The following is a 24780-nucleotide window of genomic DNA, read 5'->3' on the forward strand; positions in this document are numbered from 1 at the left end:
TACCTTTTAACAATGAGATCCCTCTTATGCTTTGGAAGCTCTCTGTGGACCATGGCTTTTGCTGTGGGATGCGACTAAGAAAATTTCAGGAAAGACCAACTAGAGCAGCTGAACTTTATTTAGGGTTAAACAGAGGCTCTTTAAATGATGGCAGGTGTATGCTGACTCCTATTTAACATGATTTTGAATGCCTAATTCTGAACACAGCTACATCCCCAGTTATAAGAGGGTGTGCACAGTAATGCAACCACATTATTTTAGTGTTTTGTTTTGTTTCCTCCACCTAAAAGATTTCAGTTTGTTTTTCAATTGAGTGGTACAGTTTATAGGTCACATTAAAGGTGGAAAAGTACTGAAATGATTTATCTTGGTCTAATTTTTTACAGCACAAAAACCTGACATTTTAACAGGGGTGTGTAGACTTTTTATATCCACTGTAGCTTTCCTGACTGAAACGTAAGGACACAGAATCAGATCCCGCACCACTGACTTTTTTTTTCTCCACTTTGTCCAAGGTCAAAAAGGATCTCTGGGAGGTCCAACAATATCCCCAGGAACCTTTGCATCTGTTGGGGGATCATTCTGGATTTCTCTCTGTTCACGATCCAACCCAATGATTTCAGGATCTGAATTTCTTGATTTACTTGTAAAAGACAAATCTGCCCGGATGGGGCCACTATAAAAAAATCGTCCAGGTATGGGACAAAAAAAAGATGTCCTTCTCTCTTATGTGAGCCGCCATCTCTGCCACCAGTTTGGTAAATATATGGGGAGCCATAGAAATCCCGAACTGAAGCACCTGGAACTGAAAGCATCTTACTCTCCCCTTCAATCGCAGTGCCACTCTCAGAAACTTCTGATGACCAGGATAAATCGGCAGATGGTAATACGCATCCTTTATATCCAGCACTACCATAAAGCAATCTTTGTAAAGAAGATCTATTACAGATCTGAACGTCTTCATCTTGAGCTTCCTGTATTTCGGAATTTTGTTCAAACCTCAAGTTTATAATTGTCCTGTAATCCCAGTTTGGCTTCTTTACTAGAAAGAGATTGGAATAATAACCTGATCATTCTTCTCCAGGAGGGCAAAGAATAAGAGCACCTTTTTCTAACATATCCACCTACCTTTCTAGCGCCCCTTGAACTTTTTGACCTATTTCTGAAATGAAAAATGTTTCTTGCAGGGAAGAACTGAACTCCAACTTGAAACCCCTCTCTTAGAGAGGTTAAAATCCAACTGCTGTTGGAAATTCTGGACCAGGCGGGGAGGAAGTTTGACAATCTTCCTCCAACCATGGAGTCATTGCGTATTATCCTTCTCGGGGGCAGAGCCCTGGCTCCTGAACAGGAAGCTTTTTGACTTAGAAGAGGAGAATTTCCACCTGCTATTCTTCCTACCAGGGCTCCTATCTTTACCGGGGAATCTTTCATTCTGCCGAAAGGAATTATATTGCCTGCGGTAACCAGAGGGGAACCCCTTCTTCCTATCACCAGCTTTTTCCAAAATATCATCTAAGGTTGACCCAAATAAATACTTGCCTTTACAAGGAATATTACACAGGGGGTTTTTTGATGCCACATCTCCTATCAAATTCTTTAACCCTAAAGCCCTCCGGGCAGAGTTAGGTAAGGAAGCGGCTCTGGCTGATAATCTAACAGCGAACAGGGAAATCTCGCGGGATCTTATGACTTCACATGCTATCCCGGCGTTTTGCGAGCACGTGACTCACCATGCCGATCCTTTATTATAATGTGGCTCCGTCCCCTTCCCGGCCTCTAGCCTGCTGCATGGGAACCTGCCGCCTGCGGACTGCTGAAGGCGTCCACAATAGCGGGGACCGCTCAACGGTTAGTAAGGGAACACAGCCAACTCCCTATACTTAGTATAGCGCTTCCTGCTAGTAACGCCGTGCCGCTACTCAGCCCAGCCTTGCTTCTTCCAGGTGTGTCCAGTGGGGAACTCACTCGGCGCGCACCCCCTAACTGAAACAAAATTTTCTTTAGTTGCCCAGGGAGAAACTACTCCCCTCTATGGCACACACCTGTAGGATCCACTTCCTAGGACAGGAAACCACTGAGGAAGGGAGAGGTTTTTTATACCTGAGGGTTTCCTGTCCTGGGAGGCAGACCCTGTATCCTGATGCTGTCATGGACGATTGGGAAAAAAAATCTAGATCTTGTAGAATTTTGCCGATCAGGCACAGGCCAGCCACAGCAGCATTTATAAATTCACTGACAAAAAAAAAAAATTAATTAATATATATATATAATAAATAAATCTATATTATATATGTTATATCAATATATATTATATCTTGCACCAAGAAGGAGTTGTTGGAGTCGAGTTATACTTTCTATGGCTGAATGTAATAATGATGTATTATTATTATTATTATTATAATAATATTATGCACTTATATACTATATTTCGCAGCGCTTTACAGACGTTAGCATCAAGCTGTCCCCAATGGGGCTCACAATCTAAGGTCCCTATCAGTATGTCTTTGGAGTGCGGGAGGAAACCGGAGAACCTGGAGGAAACCCCCACAAACACGGGGAGAACATACAAACTCCATGCAGATGTTGTCCTTGGTCGGATTCAAACCCAGGACCAAAGCGCTGCAAGGCACCACTGCTTGCCTTATAGCTGAGTGCTGAGCCACTGTGCTGCGCATGAATGTAAGGGATTACAATATTCGAGCAAAAGGAGAAGTTTATCGGGGAAAACTGAAAGGAGGATCTAGGACCCTGTTGGGCCTATCGTCTGGATACAAGATGAGATATGGAGGCATACAGGTTCCATATGGTATCCTGCGACACATCCGCCCACCAATATTGCAGCCAGCCCTCTCTGCACTTTCTGGGCTCAGTTGTACACAGGGCTGTCTTCATTAGTAACTGACAGCTAAGTGTGTACACAGAGATAGCTACCGATGACAAATAAAACATACAAAATTCTAATCACCTGACTTTCCCCATTTTAAGTAAAGCTAATTAAACAATAAAGAAATCACTGGTATCGCCACATCTGAAAATGACAGATCTACTAAAATATAAAAGTATTTATCTTGTATGGTGAAGTGCGTAAGAAAAATAAAAATCACTATTCCACTCACCAAAATAGATGTCTGCCTGGATGATGAGCCAGGAGTGGTTGTAGGCATTGATTTTCAGTGTGTAGTTCACAAGCTCTTTTATAGTGATGGCAACGGCGTCGAAGTCTACGGCCTGAAGACTGAGAGACGGAGGTGTGGAAAAGTCAAGAAAATATAGCAAAATATTTATAGAGAAAGTCATCATTTATCATCATTTTATCCCCTTCCCGACCACCTCACGTCAATTTACATTGGTGATCAGGTATTTAAAAATGGCACCATAGCCACCGGAGGGCTGCTGTTTTAAACAGCAGGCGCCTGGGACTAATGTATGCAGTCGATGATCATGCTGATCGCATACATTTAACCCCTCAGATGCTGTGGTCAAATGTGACCACAGCATCCAGGAGGTCAAAAACAGTGCACCAGCTCCCCCGAGCTGGCTCACAATATAATGTGACGAGCAGGCTAAGGCAGAGAGGGGACATCACCAGCAGTGGGGGAGGGCGTCGGTGACATCGCAGGCAGTTAGGAGTGTCTAGGGGAGGTATTGGGATCACTGAATAGGAGGGCTTGGGCCCTTAGAAAGTTTGATAACGCCCTGCCAAGCAGTTTGTACCCTATATTTGCATATAAAATAAACATAGTTTTCTGGACATTGGAATGCCAAAGGTATGTTTTATACAAAGTCTGACTGCACAACAGCATGGTAGCATTACTTATATAGGCCAAGAGTCGGTAACAGATTCCCTTTAACCCCTTAAGGACACAGCCTTTTTACACCTTAGGACCAGGCCATTTTTTGAAAATCTGACCAGAGTCCCTTTAAGTGCTGATAACTTTAAAACGCTTTGACTTATCCAGGCCGTTCTGAGATTGTTTTTTCGTCACATATTGTACTTCATGACACTGGTAAAATGGAGTAAAAAAAATAATTTTTTTTGCACCAAAAAATACCTAATTTAACAAAAATTTGGAAAAATTAGCAAATTTCAAAGTTTCAGTTTCTCTACTTCTGTAATACATAGTAATACCCCCAAAAATTGTGATGACTTTACATTCCCCATATGTCTACTTCATGTTTGAATTGTTTTGGGAATGATATTTTATTTTTTGGGGATGTTATAAGGCTTAGAAGTTTAGAAGCAAATTTTGAAATTTTTCAGAAATTTACAAAAACTCAATTTTTAGGGACCAGTTCAGGTCTCAAGTCACTTTGCGAGGCTTACATTATAGAAACCACCCAAAAATGACCCCATCTAAGAAACTACACCCCTCAAGGTATTCAAAACTGATTTTGCATATGTTGTTAACCCTTTAGGTGTTGCACAAGAGTTATTGGCAAATGGGGAGGAAATTTGAGAATTTCATTTTTTTGTCTAATTTTTCATTTTAACCCATTTTTTCCACTAACAAACCAAGGGTTAACAGCCAAACAAGACTGTATCTTTATTGCCCTGACTCTGCCGTTTACAGAAACACCCAATATGTGGCCGTAAACTACTGTACGGCCACACAGCGGGGCGTAGAGGGAAAGGTGTGCCGTATGGTTTTTGGAAGCCAGATTTTTATGGACTGGTTTATTTACACCATGTCCCATTTGAAGCCCCCTGATGCACCCCTAGAGGAGAAACTCCCTAAAAGTGACCCCATCTAAGAAACTACACCCCTCAAGGTATTCAAAACTGATTTTACATACGTCGTTAACCCTTTAGGTGTTGCTCAAGAGTTATTGGCAAATGGCGATGAAATTTGAGAATTTCATTTTTTTGCCTAATTTTCCATTTTAACCCATTTTTTCCACTAACAAAGCAAGGGTTAACAGCCAAACAAGACTGTATCTTTATTGCCCTGACTCTGCTGTTTACAGAAACACCCAATATGTGGCCGTAAACTACTGTACGGCCACACAGCGGGGCGTAGAGTGAAAGGTGCGCCGTTTGGTTTTTGGAGGGCTGATTTTGCTGGACTGTTTTTTTGGCACCATGTCCCATTTGAAGCCCCCCTGATGCACCCCTAGATTATAAACTCCATAAAAGTGACCCCATCTAAGAAACTACACCCCTCAAGGTATTCAAAACTGATTTTACAAACTTTGTTAACCCTTTAGGTGTTGCACAAGATTTAATGGAAAATAGAGATACAATTTCAAAATTTCACTTTTTTGGGAGATTTTCCATTTTAATATTTTTTTTCCAGTTACAAAGCAAGGGTTAACAGCCAAACAAAACTCATTATTTATGGCCCTAATTCTGTAGTTTACAGAAACACCCCATATGTGGTCGTAAACTGCTGTACGGGCACACGGCAGGGCGCAGAAGGAAAGGAATGCCATACGGTTTTTGGAAGGCAGGTTTTGCTGGACTGTTTTTTTTTACACCATGTCCCATTTGAAGCCCCCCTGATGCACCCCTAGAGTAGAAACTCCAAAAAAGTGACCCCATTTTAGAAACTACGGGATAGGGTGGCAGTTTTGTTGGTACTAGTTTAGGGTACATATGATTTTTGGTTGCTCTATATTACACTTTTTGTGCGGCAAGGTAACAAGAAATAGCTTTTTTGGCACCGTTTTTTTTTTTGTTATTTACAACATTCATCTGACAGGTTAGATCATGTGGTAATTTTATAGAGCAGGTTGTCACGGACGCGGCGATACCTAATATGTATACAATTTTTTTTATTTATGTAAGTTTTACACAATGATTTCATTTTTAAAACCAAAAAAATGTTTTAGTGTCTCCATAGTCTAAGAGCCATAGTTTTTTCAGTTTTTGGGCGATTATCTTAAGTAGGGTCTCATTTTTTGCGGGATGAGATGACGGTTTGATTGGCATCTATTTTGGGGTGCATATGACTTTTTGATTGCTTGCTATTACACTTTTTGTGACGTAAGATGACAAAAAATGGCTTTTTTTACACCGTTTTTATTTTTATTTTTTTACGGTGGTCATCTGAGGGGTTAGATCATGTGATATTTTTATAGAGCCGGGCGATACGGACGCGGCGATACCTAATATGTATACTTTTTTTTTATTTATGTAAGTTTTACACAATGATTTCATTTTTGAAACAAAAAAAATGATGTTTTAGTGTCTCCATAGTCTAAGAGCCATAGTATTTTCAGTTTTTGGGCGATTATCTTGGGTAGGGTATGATTTTTGCGGGATGAGATGACGGTTTGATTGTTACAATTTTGGCGTACATGCGACTTTTTTGATCACTTTTATTACCTTTTTTGGGAAGTAAGGTGGGCAAAATTTCAATTTCATCATAGTTTTTTATTTTTTATTTTTATGGTGTTCACCGTTCGGGTAAAGTAACATGACCGTTTTATAGATCAGGTCGTTACGGACGCGGCGATACCAAACATGTGTAGGGAATTTTATTTTTTTCATTTTTTATCAGTGATAAATGTGTTTTTTGATTTTTACTTTTTTTTCACTTTTATTCACTTTTTTTTGACCCAGACCCACTTGGTTCTTGAAGATCCAGTGGGTCTGATGTCTGTATAATACAGTACAGATTGGGATGCATAGAAGAGATCATAAAAGAAAAAATTAAGCTAGACCCGTGGGTAGTATTGTTTCATGGGGGTGGGGAAAAAATCAAAAAATATAAAAAAACCCTGGTCCCACATCTATTAAATGCTGCCAAAAGAATAATACCGAGAAATTGGCAGGAAGTAGACTGCCCCCACATTTGGGAGTGGATAGACTCCGTGGAAGAAACTTACAGAATGGAAGAATTGAGAGTAGGAGTGGAAGGCAATGATATAGTCCAAGATAAAAAGTGGGAAAACTGGAGGATGTTTAAGAGATCCTGGAGTTATGCCGAAAAATTAAGGGCTGAGACCTAAAGATAAAGCGAAACAGAGAAGTAGGCATCAGGAGAAAGTATTCTGGATTGTTTTTGGTGAGATAGGGGGGAGGGGGGGGTGATGGGGGGGGGGAGGGAGGAATGGGGATAAGGTAAAGGAAGTGAAGAATCATCCTACCTGAGATCACTAACAAAAAAAAAAAAAAAAGGAAGGAGTAATACCTTAAACCCCAAAAAAAAAAAAAAGGGGGAAAAAAAAAAAAAAAAAAAAAAAAAAAAAAAAAAGATATAATAATAAAAGATTTTCACATATTGGGGTAAGAGAAAAATAAAGTAAGAAAAAATAACTACACTAATGATGCGAAACCTGCTTAGAGACGCTAATGGGCTGGTAAACGGAACATGAGCGTATAAGTGTACACCCTAGGAGGTTGAAGTCTGAAGTGAAAGAAAAAGAAAAAAAAAGAAAAAAATAAAAAAAAAAAAAAAAAAAAAAAAAATAATACAGTACAGAACAATATATATTGTACTGCACTGTATTTTACTTACACTGAACAGATCTATGCCTTTCAGCACAGATCTGTTCAGCACCATGGACAGCAGGACGCCTGAGCAGGCGTCCTGTTGCCATGGGAACCTTCCCCGTCTGCTCAGAACTTCGCAGACGGGGAAGGGTAAGGAGGGGATCTGTCTGGGGGCTGTCTGGGGGCTCTCTCCCTCTCCATCGGGGGGCTGCAAAGGCACAGCAGCCCCCCGATGGGAGAGGGAGGGAGCTCCCTGCGCTGTTAACCTTTTACATACAGCGGTCCGTACGGACCGCTGTATGGAAAGGGTTAAACGGCTGACATCGCATCGCAGATGTCAGCCGTTTATACCAGGGTGCCAGCAATGTGCTGGCACCCTGGTATCCCCACTGAACACCAATGAATTTTCAAGGGGAGGCGGGCGGGGGATCGCGATCCCGCCTGCCGCACCGCCCGCCTCCCGCACCGCCCACACCGCCCGCAACCCTCCCCCTGCACCTCCCGCCACCATAAAAATCATTCGGGGGTGCAGGGGGGGGTGAATAAAACTTTTTTTAGGCACAGCAAGTTTCTGATCCCCGCGGTCAGGGACCGCGGGGACCAGAAACTGCAGAAATCGCAGCAAACCGCAGGTCTGAATTGACCTGCGGTTTGCCGCGATCGCCGACATGGGGGGGTCACGGGACCCCCCCGCGCATTTAGCCTAGGTGCCTGCTCAATGATTTGAGCAGGCACCGGGTTCCGATCACTGCCGGCCGGGCGGCAGTGATCGGAACAACACATGACGTACCGGTACGTCATGTGTCCTTAAGTACCAGGACATCATGACGTACCGGTACGTCATGTGTCCTTAAGAGGTTAAGGTTTGGTTCACACTGTGCATTTTCTTGTAGTTCAAAGACGAAGCAAATTTATTAAGACGTTTCACCTGTAAAGACTGCAGGCCAAAAACCGCATCGGAGTACCGTGATAATAAAATAAAGAAAGAAAGAGGATAACACAATAAACACTATGGAGAACATCAGCAGCATACACATCTTACTTTGGGATGTTAGCTGGCCAGACAGAGAGGTGCTCAGCAGTGATATCATTCACAATGTCCTCCTGCAGGGAATATAGAATAAAAACTTTAGAAATAGTAAAAATAAAAATAAAAAAAATAAATCACTCCTGCCAAACTATCAGAAGAATAATGTACTGACCCGAAGATTGTGAAGCTTGACAAACAGAGACAGCAACGTCGTCAGCACTAGCGGCTCCTGGTGAACAAAGGGTAAATATCGGGTATCACTGCTGTTTATATGAAGCGGAAAATGCACATTTATGTAAGGATGTCACAGATGTACACTTTAAATGCTGTGGACACCTTTGGAGGTATTTTTGATTATTGCATTCAACTCATTTTTGGCTAAAAATATTTGCTTCAATTGCTCTTTATTAATTTATTTTTATCTGTTATCTCTGCACAGCTGCCAGTTTGTGTCATTTGCAGACTATTTCTGTTCACACTAAGTCCCAGATCAGACAGCAGCTCTGATGGCTCAGTCTGTAGCCCTTAACTTCTGACATCTCATAAACACTTAAAGGGAACCTGTCACATTGAACATGGTGTTTTTGCTGCAGGCAGCATGTTATAGAGCAGGAGGAGCTGAGAAAAATTATATATCGTTTTAGGGGAAAAGATTCAGTAAAATTTGTATTTAATTGATTTAAATTTCTGCTCATTCTGGGCTTTGAAGTCAAGGAGACGGTCCTATCAGTGATTGACATCATTCCCTCTATGAGGAGGCGGTCCTATCAGTGATTGATAGCATTCCCTCTATGGGGAGGCGGTCCTATCAGTGATTGACATCATTCCCTCTATAAGGAGGAGGTCCTATCAGTGATTGACATCATTCCCTCTATGAGGAGGCGGTCTATGAGGAGAGCCTTCAGTTTGTGCAAAAGCAGTAGGAGAAGCAGAAGGATATAAGCACATCAACTAACTCCACAGTCAACGGACCCAAACGGGGGTGGGTGCTGTGTCCCCAATGAATCAAGCGAGAAACAGATTTTACAGGCGAGTTTCACAAAATCTCGTTTTCTCACTTATATCATTGGGGGACACAGACCATGGGATGTCCTAAAGCAGTCCTTGGGGAGGGAACACAAACCAGAGAGTGAAGAAGGTAGAGACCCTCAAAACCAGGCGGCCCAGAGCGGCATCCGCAGAAGCGAAAGAGTGTGAACCCTGTAAAACTTTGTAAAAGTGTGGAGGGAAGACCAGGTTGTGGCTTTACACAACTGAGGCGCCGACGCCCGGTGGAAGTGAGCCCAGGAGGACCCAAGTGCCCTGGTAGAATGGGCCGTGATTCCCGGAGGGGGCTTCCTGTCCCGAACGCGGTAACATTCCAAAATAGTGGAGCGAATCCACCGGGAGATCGTCACCTTGGAAGCTGCCAACCCCTTCCTAGAACCCTCCGGAAGGACGAACAAGGCGTCCGTGCGCCGAAAGGGGGCCACGGCCGAAAAGGTAAATCCGCAGAGCCTGCACCACATCCAAGCGGTGCAACAACACCTCCCGCGGATGGGAGGGCCCAGGACAAAGGGACGGAAGGACAATGTCCTCATTGAGGTGAAAAGCCGACACTACCTTAGGTAAAAAGTAAGGGACCGGATGGAGGACCACCTTGTCCTGATGAAAGATCAGGAATGGTTCACGGCAGGACAGAGCTGCCAATTCTGAAACCCTCCGAATGGATGTGATAGCCACCAGGAAGGCCACTTTCCAGGACAGCAGGCGGAGGGAAGCCTCCCGCAAGGGTTCGAAAGGGGAAGTCTGCAGAACTTCCAATACCAAGTTGAGATCCCACGGAGTGCGCAACGCCCTGAAGGAAGGTCCTAACAGGACCCAGTCCCGCCAAGGATTGCTGAAAGAAAATGGAAAGGACCGACACCCGGCCCTTCAAGGAGCTTAGCGCCATGCCCAATTCCAGTCCGGACTGAAGGAAGGCCAAAACGACCGGCAGGGAGAAGGATCTGGGAGATAGGTCCCGCTCCTCCTAGAAACGAAGGAAGGACTTCCAGGTCCTATAATATATCCTGGAAGTAGTAGGTTTCCTGGCCCGAATGAGTGTCCGAACCACTGCATCGGAAAAACCCTGCTGTTTCAAAAGGAAGGTTTCAAGAGCCACGCCGTCAAACGAAGAGTATCTAAACTCGGGTGGAAGACGGGCCCTTGCGACAGAAGATCGGGTCTGAGAGGGAACGGGTACGGAACGTCCCCTAACAGGAGGACAAGATCCAAGTACCATGCCCGGCGCGGCCAGTCTGGAGCGATCAGCAGGGTCTGAACACCCTCCCACTTGATCCTGCGGAGAATCCGAGGCAGGAGGGACAGCGGCGGAAAGACAGAGGAACGTGAACCCGTCCCACGGCGCCACGAGCGCGTCCACTCCGCAAGCTGCGGGATCCCTTGCATGGGCAAAGTGGCACAGAAGCTTGTGATTGAGGCCAGAGGCCATCAGATCCACGTCCGGCCGCCCCCAGCGATGACAGAGAGCGTCGAATACTTCCGGATGGAGAGACCATTCCCTGGGGTCTATCGTCGTCCAGCTTAGGAAATCTGCCGTCCAATTGACAACGCCGGGGATGTGGACCGCCGACAGGGCCGGAACATGGGCCTCTGCCCACCTGAGAATCCTCGCCGCCTCCGACATGATGGTCGAGCTGCGAGTCCCCCCCTTATGGTTGACATACGCCACCGCTGTGGCATTGTCCGACTGGACTCGGACATGAAGGCCCTGCAGGAGGGGAGACCAATGGCGCAGTGAGAGGAAAATTGCACGAAGCTCCAAGACATTGATGGACAGTCTGGACTCCGACGGAGACCATACGCCCTGGGCAGTCCGAGTGCCGAAGACTCCTCCCAAACCCTGAAGACTGGCGTCGGTTGTAACGACCGTCCATCTGATCGGAAGGAAAGACTTCCCCATCTCCCAGGTGAGCCCAACACACGCATACAAGTCCGGATGGAGACTGTGCGCTGCCGAAGCAAACGGAGCACCGCGCTGCGAAGGTCCTTCACCTTGTCCGCTGGAAGATGCACCCGAGCTGTCCCGGAGTCCAGCAGCATACCGAGGAACCAAATCCGAGTGGACGGGACCAGGGAGGATTTTCAAAGGTTCACTAGCCATCCAAAGCGGGCGAGGGTGTCCAAGATGATCTGCAGACTCTCCTCGCACTGCCGGAACGACGACGCTTTGATGAGAATGTCGTCCAGGTACGGAAGGAATCAAGGTGATGCCCCTGGAGCGAAGAAGGCCCATAAGTGGAGCGAGCACCTTGGTGAACACCCTCGGCGCAGTCGCCAGACCGAATGGCAGGGCGACGAACTGGTAGTGTTCTGAGTGGACCGCGAAGCGCAAAAACCGCTGGTGGGCGATCGCGATGGGGACGTGCAGGTAAGCACCCTGGATATCCACGGAAGTTAACCATTCCCCTTGCGCCAAGGAAGCCATCACGGAGCGAAGAGACAACGGTTTAACCTCTTGAGGTCCAACACAGGGCGGACCACTCCCTCCTTCTTGGGCACCATGAAGAGGTTGGAGTAAAAAACGGAAAACCGCTCCTTCGCCGGAACAGGGGAGATCACTCCCCTGACCAGCAGATCTTGAACCGATTGAAAGAAGGCCCCCGTACGAAACAGCTCCCTGGGGGGACGGGACAGAAAAAAACGGTTTGGAGGCATGGATTTGAGCCTTAACTTGTAGCCCGAAGTGACCACCTCGAGCGCCCAGGCGTCTGAGATGTAGGCCTGCCAAACCTCCTGAAAATGAAGGAGCCGACCCCCCAACCCAGGAAGGTGGGGGCGCACCTTCATGCAGGGGATTGCTTGTCAGAGGAAGAGCGCTGAGGCTGCGCTCGGGAACGCCAGGCTGGCTGGGGCTTGAACGAAGGCTTCTGCCGTTGCTCCTGGGAGGGCTGCCTAGCGGTCGAGGAAGCCGCCGGGCGGGTGCCCGTGAAGCGACGAAAGGACTGGCGAGGTGCAGAAGGATGTGGTCGGAAAGAGCGCTTGGGTTTGGGCTGCAGAAGATGGGTGCTTTTGCCACCCGTGGCCTCAGAAATGATCTCGTCAAGTTTGGGCCCAAAAAGACGAGAGTGGACCCAGCGAAAGGAAGAGAGAGAAGGGAACGCTTGGAGGAAGAATCTTTAATGCGTTCATCTAAATCAGTATTTGCTGGCAGCAGATCATGGTGTTTAAACAGTCTCTGCTGCCGGCAAATAATGATTCTGTATGGGGATGAGCAATGGCATTAGTGATCGCTCCTCCCCATACTGTGGAGGAGATCGCTGCATGTAAATGGAGCAGTCACCTCCACTGACGAGCAGGCACCTGCTGGAGGAAACGCTTCCTTCCTGACAACTGTCTGCTAATTGTGCAGTGTAAAAGGGACCTTTAGGCTCTGTTCACACTAGAACAAAAAGGCATGACACTGTGGGAGCCAGTCACTGATAGACCCCACTGAGTACCGGGTTCCGACAGGGTTTGATATTTCTGATGCCAAGGATAGGCAGACTGCACTGCTCTTGCATAAATGCTATACACGGCTCCTAATGCAATGTGACATTCACAGAAAAACCACTATTATCCAACCCAGAGCTGTATATTTGTTGATAAAAATTAAACCCGATGAAGTCATGTGAAAGCAGGAAAGAGAACCCCCGACACGCACACACAAGAAAAATAAAAACATAAAAAAAAAAAAGAAAAAAAAAGCTGCATCCGTTCAGTTCCCTCATATCCAACAGAACAGAAAAATAATGCAGACGGGAGATTTACACAACATGTAAGTTCAAGCTTTCTTTGAAAACGTGTTACATCCAGATGAAAAGTCTATTGGGCAGGAGCTGCTGTCAGTGCTGCGAGCTGCTCTCAGCCAATCAGCATCACCAAGAGTGTCGACAGTGATGCTGACTTACAGATAACATTGTCCTCGCAATTGTCCCTTTAAAGGGGTTCTCCAGGAAGGATTTAAAATGGCTCCCTGCAACCTGTCCTAGAATGTGAGCAGAACTGATTGCCTCCACTTGCAGAGCTGTCTAGGAGGGAACCTCATTACACACTGCTCTCTGGCACTTGCATATACTACATATTTTCCTGTCAGGCTGCTCAGCCATGATGGCATATCGTAGGCAGGATTGCATCATTGTTGTAGAGCAGTGCAGCGAGGCCTCACCTTCTCACTCCCCTAGTCAGCTATGCAAATGGAGGCAACCTGTTCTGCTCACATTCTAGGACAAGTTGCCGGTGGCCATATTAAATCATTCCCAGAGAACCCCTTTAAGCTAGATGTCAGGCATGGCAGAATACCCCCCTAGACTTTGGTTCCCAGAACCTCTATAGTAGGAGCTTTTCGTATCTGTCAACTTAACCCTTTAACATCATCGTCACAATGGAAGTCCTTTCAAAGAAGGAAATTCAGTGGAAATCAGAAGCCGCTGACATGATACTTACACGCAATTTCTTTATGAAACTGAGAAGTTCGCTCCTACACGAAGAAAAAAAATAAAAAAAATCGGGCTTATAAATGTATTTTTGTACTACATCAAAACACAGTGAAAAAAAAACAATTGTATCTCATATGTATTTTTTCTTTAGATTTTCTTTCCTAAATCATCTCCCACATACAGAAATTTACCATAATCTGGCACACAGCCACGTCTCTAACCACATACCGGTACATGATCCCCATTGTGGAGTCCCTGTTCTTTATCAGGCTGATCCTGCCGTCGCTGCTCCGCTTGTGCTGGTTGGAGACGCTGCATATCTGTACCACCACCTCCCAGAGCTCTTTAGCCGTCCTCCTGCTGTCTGGGCCCGATAGCTCTTTACAAGTGCCCGCCAAAAGCTGTCCGAGCTAGGAACAAGACAATGAAGTCACAATTTACAGACGGTGGTTGAAAACACAGATTTAAAGGGAACCTGTCACCAGGATTTTGTGCATAGAGCTGAGGACATGGGCTGCTAGATGGCCGCTAGCACATCCGCAATACCCAGTCCCCATAGCTCTGTGTGCTTTTATTGTGTAAAAAAAACCGATTTGATACATATGCAAATTAACCTGAGATGAGTCCTGTATGTGAGATGAGTCCTGTCCCTGACTCATCTCACGTACAGGACTCATCTCAGGTTAATTTGCATATGTATCAAATCGTTTTTTTTTACACAATAAAAGCACACAGAGCTATGGGGACTGGGTATTGCGGATGTGCTAGCGGCTCTATACACAAAATCCAGGTGACAGGTTCCCTTTAAAGGATTTTTCCTCCACACATTACAAAAGCCATAACTTTTTTAATTTTTTCACATAGCCATATGAGTGAGGGGCTTATTTTTTGTGGCATAAGTTGCATTTTTTAATGGCACCATTTAATTCACTATATCTTGTAATACATTCTTTGTGGGGTGAAACTGAAAAAAAACCCTCACAATTCCACTAAGGTTATATTGAGTTTTGATATTACAACATTCACTGTGCCCTAAAAATGACAAGACGTCCTTAGGCTCCATTCACACGTCCGCAATTCCGTTCCCCAAAAGAAATAGAACATGTCCTATTCTTGTCCGCAATTGCAGACAAGATTAGGCATTTTCAATTATAGTGCCTGCGATGTGCGGTCCGCAAAATGCGGAACGCACATTGCTGGTGTCTGTTTTGCGGATCCGCAAAACACACACGGATGTGTGAATGGACCCTTATTCTGTGGACCAGTACGGTTACATCAATACCGAATTTGAATAGTTTTGTTTTGTCATACTACTTTTTTTTTAAATAACCTCTGAAAAAAAGCCATATTTTTGTCTACAGAGCTGTATGAGGGCTAGTTTTCTGCGGGGTGAACTTTATGAATACTATATTGGGTATGTATGACTTTTTGATCACTTTTTATAAAACAAGATTTTTGTATAACTTACCAGTAAAATCTCTTTCTCGCTCTTCATTGGGGGACACAGGAACCGTGGGTATAGCTATGTCCTCTAGGAGGCGTTGACACTAGTAAAAGCTGTTAGCCCCTCCCCTGGTAGCTATACCCCCTCCAGCCTGGAGAGAGAGCTCCAGTTTGTGAATACGCAGTAGGAGAAGCAAGCCAACCAAGAAAAAACATGGAAACCAACCATGCCAAGGACCCAACGGGGTGCAAACCAGCAACAGCTACAACTGTGGTTGAATAACAATACTGGGTGGGTGCTGTGTCCCCCAATGAAGAGCGAGAAAGAGATTTTACTGGTAAGTTATACAAAAATCTCGTTTTCTCGCCCATATTCATTGGGGGACACAGGAACCGTGGGACGTCCGAAAGCAGTCCACAGGGAGGGAAAAAACCACAGACCCATGGAAGCAAGCGTCCCTGCAGGCATCTAAGAAACTGCCGCCTGCAAAACCACGCGGCCCAAGGAAGCGTCCACCGATGCAAAGTATGCACCTGGTAAAATCTTGTGAATGTGTGTAAGGAGGACAAATGGCCGCCTTACACAACTGTGCAGCCGAAGCGTGATTGACAGTTATTTTCCATATGAACCACCAGCAGGTGGGCAGGGAAGTGGCTATAGCTCTGAATAAATATACGCTGGACTCAATGACATCACGCTGGACTCAAATCAGCTCATTAGCATGCGGCATGTGGCATCTTTGTGTGTATATTATGAGGTAACCATCTGTCACACCAGTAAGTGAATACATCTAAGGCACTTTTTAGTAGTTAATGATTGTATATAATTAGTTAGATTATAATCAAATATCCACATGACAGGTTCCCTTTAAGCCAGTGGTAGGGAAAATACTCCACCTGTGAAGGGGGGTCAATGCCTACGGCGGAACTAGTGCATATGGCGAGTCCTGTACCCCGTGGCAGTGCAATTATTGCACCTAAGTAAGGGGCAATGCCTACAGCAGACGTTGCAACCAGTGATAATGTCATCACGCCACCTATGGAAGGGGCTAATGCATACGTCAGGTACTGAACCCAGTGAAGATGCAATTCCGCCACCTACAGAAGTGGGGAAAAAAAAAATATTAATAAAAATACATCTGGCACTGGAACCAGTGTCATCGTACTTAGTCCACCTAAGGAAGGGGACAATATATAAGGAGAGTACTGTATCCCGTAGAAGTGCAATGACTCTGCATATGGAAGGGGTAAGCATACAACAGTACTGCTGGCCACCGTAGATGCAATCTTGGGAGACTGCTTCGGGTGCTTGCGCGTCAGAACCATGCCCCTGGCAGTTGTGAACTGCGCAGGTGGGGGCTTATCAACCAAACTACCCAGAGGGTAGAATGGGAAGTCTAGAGGTCCATCCACTGGATTGCGCAGGCAATGCATTAACACCAAAAAACCCTGTAGGGTGGATTGGGAAGTGCCAAAGGTCCTCCACTGGATTGCGCAGGTGGAGAATTATCAACCAAATGACCCGGAAGGGTGGATTGGGAAGTCAGAGGTCCTTATTGAATTGCGCAGGTGGAGAATTACCGACCAAACGACCCGGGAGGGTGGATTGTGAAGTAAGAGGTCCTTTATTGAAATGCGCAGGTGGAGGATTATCAACCAAACGACCCTAGAGGGTGGATTGGGAATTCCAGAGGTCCTCAACTGTTTTGCACCGGTGGAAAATAATCAACCAAGCTACCCCGGAGGGTGGGTTGGGAACTGTCAGAGGTCCTCCACTGGATTACACAGGTGGAGGATTATCCACCAAACGGCCCCAGAGGGCGGAGTGGGGGTTCTTCAGGTGTCCTTCACTGTATTGCGCAGGCTGAGAGTTAACAACAAAACAGCCGCGGAGGGCGGATTAGGAAACTATGAGAGGTAATCACGTGTCCGGGATAGGGCACGGGCCCAGTCTGGTGCCGCACAGTCAGAGTAGATTGTGACTGAGGGGAGTAGGGCCCGTATGGACGTAAACGTTTGTTTTTACTTCTCCCTTCTTTTTTTTTTTTTTTTAACTGGCATGCCTAGCCTCAAGTGGATAAGAGGCAGGAAGGGGTTAACCGTGCAATATGAGCAATTTTGCAAAACCCATCTAACCCCTGATAATCCAGTGCCGGCCTAACAGAAGTGGCTGGCCAGGAAGGGTTAAAAAAGGACTTGAAGCCCAGTGGCGATGCTGATGCGGGCGGGGGCAGCGGCAACTAGGAAGGAAGAATTCGCGCCAGCCCGCCTCCCTCCCCCTCACATACTTGGGATGGATTGCGGCCTAGTAGGATGCGAAGCCAGGGCCTAAAGCTCCGATGCTCGGCCAACCGGGACCCTCCCCCTCTGTACTGTAAGTCAGCCGGAGGGTAGAGGGACCCGGAGCGGTGCGCGACATACACATTCCGGCCGGAGGTGCCGCCCCGTGGCCGGGATGACAACAGGGGAAGGAAGAACCTGTAGGCCCCATTTAAAGCCGGAGCCTACATTTTTTGCGGCGCCCAGAAGACAGGGATGTTTACCCCGCGGCCGGGAACTAGTGACAGCCGGAGTTGAATACCTCATGCTCCCATGCAGAGTAAGTGCCTCGCGGCGCGAGACTCCCGCAAGGGCTCAGGCGTCCGCGATCGGTCAGAGGCATTAACCCTTTTGGAGCGGCGCGCTTGGCGCCCGCACCCGAAAGAGGAGGAACATGGAGGACACTGCTGCCTGAATAGCTGGGAGTGGGAGTCGGGAGTCTTTTGCTGGAGGTGCCCGGGGAGAAGACACATTAACCCTCCATGAGCCGGAAAGCCGTCGGCCTAGAGGAGAAGTGAGAGAGGGGAGGCCACGTGTCGTTGGTGGCGCATGGCGCCCGCCGGATTAACCCCTTCTCTCCTTAGGGGTCTAGTTTCTTAGCTAAATAAAGTCCCCTGGCCATTAACCCTTGATATGTCCTTAGGGCGACCCAGATCTTCAAAGAGGGAGGGAGGGGGAAGAGGGATTCATACTTACCTAGTCCCGTGTACTCACCTCATCTTTATCCGCTTCTCTTCACCCTCCCTAAGTGGGCCTATAAGGTCACCTTCTCCAGCAGGGTCACCTCCTCAGCAGCTGGCACCAGAGTGGCAGGAGACTGGTATGGCGGGAGGGTCTTCTCTTTGGCGGACCTAGGTGACCCCTTGGCTGGCGGGAAGCAGGGGAGTGAGGCTGCCCTGGTCCACCTTTTCTTCTGTGGGGGAGGCAGCAGTGCGGGTGACTGGCACTGGCGCAACTCAACCCCGGGAGAACAGGGAGGCGAGGCGTCCACTGTTTTCCCATCTGAAAAAGAAGGAAAAAAATTAACTAAAATAAAAAATCTTCAGGGAGGTCTTGCCTCCTATTGATACTAGAAAAAACTGGAGCTCTCTCTCCAGGCTGGAGGCGGTATAGCTGCAGGGGAGGAGCTAACAGCTTTTACTAGTGTCAACGCCTCCTAGAGGACATCGCTATACCCACGGTTCCTGTGTCCCCCAATGAATATGGGCAGTTACTTTCTACACAGTAACTTTTAATAACTTCTATAATGTGCAGCGCTTAGCACCAAGTTACAATCCAGGCAGGCACCATCCGCTCTTTTCTATTACCAGTAAGCAGACATTCTTGCCACCTACCCGAGGACTGTATGTCCTCTATCCGTTCACACTGCTTCATCACAATTTCACCCCTTTGATTATTCATCTGCATCCCCCCTGGTTATCATTCTACTTCATTGCCTCACTTTACATTATATTTCCTTCTTTTCATCACTATGTACCAGCATGTCCTGAGTACCATAGTCCATAATTCAGAGTACTGTTGTTTTTTTGTTTTTCTTTTATAGGGATATGTTAGTCAATGTTCTGATTTTAGACTACCGGTATATAAGCTATGCATTTCTGCATTATCATAAGTGGTGCTCTATATACGAAATATCTATCATATCTGTATTATTTATATATCAGTCTGCATATTACTAGATCAGGGATCAGCATCTTCCGGCACTCCAGCTGTTCTGAAACTACAACTCCCAGAATCCTCCTTTCAATTCTATGGGAGTTACAAGAGCAGCCAAGAAAGTGCGCATGCTGGGAGTCGTAGTTTTACAGCAGCTGAAGTGCCGGAGGTTGCTGATCCCTGTACTAGATAGATGACCTTTGTTAATTTAGGTATTTATTTATTGTTTTTGGTTTAGTTGCATTGTGGTAAGATTGTGTTTGGATTTTGAACTACTTGTTTCCACTAAAGACCAACATTAAGGGTCCATTCACACGTCCGTGTGTGGATCCGTGAATCCGCAAAACACGGACATTGGCGATGTGCGTTCCACATTTTGCGGACCGCACATCGCTGGCACTTAATAGAAAATGCCTATTCTTGTCCGCAATTGCCGACAAGAATAGGACATGTTCTATTTTTTTCGGGATCGGAATTGCTGACCAGGAAGTGCGGATTCGCAGTTCCGTATCCGGGCAGCACATTGTGCTGCCCAATTCAAATGAATGGGTCCGCAATTCTGTTCCGCAAAATGCAGAACGAAATTGCGGACGTGTGAATGGACCCTTCGGCTACAAAACGGACATGTGATGTACATTTTTTTAACGGCCATCACACGTCTGTTTTAAGAACAATGATAGTCTGTGGGGTTATTCACATGGCAGTTTTTTTGACTCTGTGAAAAACGGACGTAAAAAAATAGAAAACATGCTCTATCTTGTCCGTTTTTCACTGACAGGCCGCCCGCATACAATTGAATGGGTCCATTTTTAACATCAGTTTCTGACGTGTGCATGTAGCCTGCAAGAACAAAGTTTTCTGTGAAGTGCTGTTGATTCTTTTTTTGCAATCAAACTTGTCTCATCACCGATTAACCCTTTCCTGATGTGACAACTTTCCATTTTTGTTTTTTTACTCCCTGCCTTCCCAGAACCATAATTTTTTTTTACATTTTTTAGTTCACATAGCCGTATGAGGGCTTATTTCTTGCAGGACAAGTTGTACTTTCTAATAGCACCATTTTATATTGCATAAGATGTAGTGGGAAGCGGGAAATAAATTCCAGATGGGTAAGAATTGAAAAAAAAAAAAAAAAAACGTCAGTTTGATGGGTTTTGTTTTTACTACGTTCACTATGTGGTAAAAACTGACCTGTGCCCTTCATTCATTTTTTTTTTTTTTTCCCATCACCATATTTGGACGCTCCTAAATCTTTTTTAGTTACATCTACGGAGCCGTGTGAGGGCTCCTTTTTCACGGGACAATCTGCATATTTTATTTATACCATTTTGGGGGTGTATATGACTTTTTGATCACTTTTTATTCCATTTTTTGGGGAAGTTAAAAAAAAAAAAAAAAAAAAAAAAAAAAAAAAAAATGAGAATCTTAATTTTTTCCCCCCATTACGCCATATGTGATAAATATATTTAAATTTTAATAGTACGGGCATTTTTGGACATGGCGATGCCAATGATTATTATTATTTTTTTGTTGTTTAGTTCTTTATTTAATTTTAGAGAAAAGGAGATGATTAGAATTTTTATATCTTTTTTTTTTTATATTTAAAACTTTTTTTTTTTTTAGACCCCCCAAGGGGAACCCTACATGAAATTATTAAATTGCCATTTATGTGTTAATGGGTTTTTATCCATTAGGGATTACAGAGTTCAGTATATTCCAATGCAGTACTGGAATATACCAGTAATAGGCCCAGAAGCCTTGTACAGGCTATGGCCTATTACTACTGGCTGTAGGACACACTCCTTACGGAGAGGAAGAAGTACTTAGCTTCTGACGCGTAAGGGTGTAGATGTAGTGCGATATATAATATATAGCATAGTAAGTATATATATATATATATATATATATATATATATTATACTTGTTGTACAGTTATTGTATTGTATTGTAAAACTCAATAAAAACGGTTTGATAAATAAAAGTCTGTGATTAGAGTTATCGCCGGTCACAGACTTTAGCCCCGGGAATGAGTGAAACAGCAGAGCCCTGGTGGCTATGGTGCTCGCTCTGCAGTGGGCACCATCTTTAAAGACCCAACATCTGCTGTACTATTATGGCAGATGTCGGGAAGGGGTTAACTCACCATAAAAATGTTCTGATTTTAAAAGTGTTTTTCCACAGTAATTGCAGAACTACAGGAATCCATTCAAAAAGGCTGCACCTCAAAAGTAACGGATCCATTGATTCTCCTGTGGAAGCCTTAAGGGTGGTGCCACTCACAGGTCTTTGATGCAGTTTTTGAGCCAGCACCAGAAGTGGATCCAGCAGGAAGTAGGAGTAAAGTCCTTCATTTATATTTCTCATTCCCTTCCACCCCACTTCTGGCTTTGGCTAAAAAAACTGCCATAAAAAGCTGTGAATGACACCACCCTTATGTATTTTGGAGGAATTATTGGGGCATCAACAGAAACTGAAATATGAGGTGCATCACATACATCAAAAAAGGATCTAAAGCCCATAGACACTAACAATGTAATATCTACGTGGACTGCCAGAATGCTTATGTTGGGGGAAACATTAGACGTTGAAGTGTACCAGTCTAATGCTATTGCACCTTTAGGAGAAAAGTAATAAATGTTTGGGGGTCAAGTCACGGTTTCCAATTACCAAGTAATTTCACATTTATGGTCACCTTAAGTGAACGTCTAATTTAGTGGCCTGAAGGTACCAATACGCTGCTTACCTTCACATAAGGATTATTTTGCATCAGGGAGGCAGGCATCTGTAGAGTCAGGTATTCATTTTCTCTCCAGTTCAGCAAGAAGGCAACACATTCTTCTGCTACTACCTGTCGGAGGGGGATGTCTGCAAGGAGAAACACAGCCGGATACTTTCCATATGATTCAGTTCTCAGATCATGGGCTGTAATAAAGTCAGTCCCTGTCACATGGCAGAGATACTGTGAAAGTCTCTCTCCAGTAACTCATGTGATCATCTACAATAATGCAGCTAGCGCACACACAAACTACAAGTTTAGACAGGACCGACCAGCTCTCTTGGGAGCACTTAAATTTTTATTTTATGCTAAATACAGAATCCTAGTAGAAGGGGTACTCAGGGGTGAGAAAGGAATACCAGTCGTATGCAGCAGGCATAGGTGGCAGGGTTACAGAAACAGCTGGGATGTGCACCACTGTTTCCTTAAAGAGTACCTGAGTTTTCAAAAAAAAGTTTGCATAATGGCTGTGCTTCTTTGTACAGTTTTTAAAGGAATAGGTCTTTTTCAGACTAATTATGCCCTTCTTCAGCCGCTCAGCTAGATGCATTTCTCTCACAAGCAGGGGATCTAATAAAGCCCCTCTAATTTCTCTATTTAATAAAGATACATTGTAATCCTATTATTACAGCATCTGGAAGACACAGACATATGGCAAATCCCAAAAGTTTGGACACTTGAATGCCAAACGACTTTTCCGTCCACAATCCAGGAGGATCATGCTTGTTCTGTCCTCCTTATGTGTGAGAGGGACATAAGTTGACAGCCAGCTAAACTCCATACTAGAAGCTCCTTGACTTCGACTTTTATTGTAGGAATAGGGTGAAACAGCGATGCCACATTAGGTCTAGGTGTGGAGGATGATTAGTGATGCTGCATGTTCTTCAGCTGAACTTGGAAAAAAAAAATGGCTGTTATGAGCGGAGATGATTATGTCACCAAGTTCATAGGTGATAGATACAGCGTCTACCATGGGACATACAAAGAATGATAATTCTGGCTAGCTAGAAACTGTTTTCACAAATGACCACTAGATGGAGCTATAACAGTACAGTAAATGCACACATACAGGTAACTGCTGAAGGCTGACAATACTACCTATTTAAAGATTTTTTTCCATTGAAAAAAAGTTGCTTGGATTTTTGTTCCAGATGAATGCGAGCAGGGCTATAAAAACCCTTGGAGAAGGATTGTCATGGGATTTGACAGATTTTTTTAATGCAGAATCCTTACCCAAAGCCATCAAATGTGAGGATGGGAACACATGGGAACTACGGAGGAGCTCCTCCTTTTTCATCAGTTTTTTAGGATCAGTTTTAGTTTTTTTAAAACCAAACATAAAAAATGCTGTGAATTAGGCTTGACTTGCACTAGAATTTGAAGACTAACATAATGTCAGAATGCAGCATCACAAATGGACGTTTTCTTACCAGGAATCCTCATCTCCAGGTACCCGCGTACTCTGCTGACCAGCTCTGGAGGAGGACGATCACTGTTCACACCAGGCCCGGCCTCATGGCAGTAGATGTCTAGCAGCAGCATCTCATTGAGCATCACCTGGCGCAGCTTGGGGGAAAACTCAGTCACCAGCTCTAGACAGGCAGCCAGCAGCTGCTTAGCATGAGGAAAGTCCTGAGGAAAAACAAGAGTATTATAAAAGGTTTGTAGCAGTATGATCAGAATGGTCAGAATTAAGGACCTTGCCATTTTTCACCTTAAGGCCGAATGCACACGGCCGTGTTCCGCGGCCGAGAGCGGTCCGTGGTATGCCGGGCTGGATTCTTGTTCAGAGCAGGAGCGCACAGCGTCATTGGTTGCTATGACGCCGTGCACTTCATGCCGCCGCTGCACTACAGTAATACACTCGTATGATCCATACGCCGTGTGCTCCTGCTCGGAACAGGAATCCAGCCTGGCATACAACGGACCGCTCTCGGCCGCGGAACACGGCCGTGTGCATTCGGCCTAAGGACCAATCTGTTTTTTGAAAACTTGACATTAGTCATTTTATGTGGTAATAACTTCGGAACGCTTTTACTTATCCAAGCCATTCTGAGATTGTTTTCTCGCGACACATTGTGCTTCATTATAGTGAAACATTTTAGTCGATATAATTGACCTTTATTTACCCGCTGTGGCCCCCGTTCACTTTGCCCGTCTGATATGCAAATGAATAGCATCGGTACAAGAAGGAGATTGCCCTGTTTCTCAATGGGCATCTCCTTCTCCCTGGCGGTAGCGCGGTCCAAACAAAGGGAGAAAAAAACCAACAACTCACCTTCTCCCTAGCTGTGATGCTCTCCGCTGCAATTGGACTGCTGTCATGCCCTGCTCGGACGGTGTGCGGAGGTCTGTCAGATTGGCAGCACGTGTCTAACCATTTGTTTTGTTTTGGAATCCTGCTGGATCCGCCTTCCTTCAGGTGCTCTGGGTGGGGTCATTGGCTTAAATTGCCTTCTCTCCCAGAGGGCTGCGCGGGTTATAGAATTCAGTCTGCCCGTGGATTCAAGGAAGGAAGGATTGTCTGTTCCAGCTCAGATAAGTTTGGTTTCTGTTTTTGTTATTTGCGGTCTAGGCTGTTTGTGTGTCTTCTGCCCCTTCTCCCCTTTCACCATCTTAGGTATTCTAGGGTGTTTGCAGTCCAGGCACGAGGACACAT

The 24780-nt window shown here is 45.3% G+C and overlaps 1 protein-coding gene across 2 annotated transcripts in view; it reads right to left on the reverse strand.

The window, feature by feature from the left end:
- The window catches only part of INTS8 (integrator complex subunit 8), a 98690-nt gene that overhangs the window by 19405 nt on the left and 54505 nt on the right, over window positions 1-24780 (reverse strand). For both annotated transcript variants that reach the window (XM_040432310.1, XM_040432311.1), the window contains exons 16-22: window positions 23552-23753; window positions 22089-22210; window positions 14156-14337; window positions 13935-13968; window positions 8641-8697; window positions 8481-8542; window positions 3120-3238 (exon numbers count right to left, since the gene is read on the reverse strand). In XM_040432310.1, the coding sequence (XP_040288244.1) occupies window positions 3120-3238; window positions 8481-8542; window positions 8641-8697; window positions 13935-13968; window positions 14156-14337; window positions 22089-22210; window positions 23552-23753 (778 nt within the window). The remainder of the gene's footprint in view (window positions 1-3119; window positions 3239-8480; window positions 8543-8640; window positions 8698-13934; window positions 13969-14155; window positions 14338-22088; window positions 22211-23551; window positions 23754-24780) is intronic.

Source organism: Bufo bufo, chromosome 5 (assembly GCF_905171765.1).
Source record: "Bufo bufo chromosome 5, aBufBuf1.1, whole genome shotgun sequence".
Lineage (NCBI taxonomy): Eukaryota > Metazoa > Chordata > Amphibia > Anura > Bufonidae > Bufo > Bufo bufo.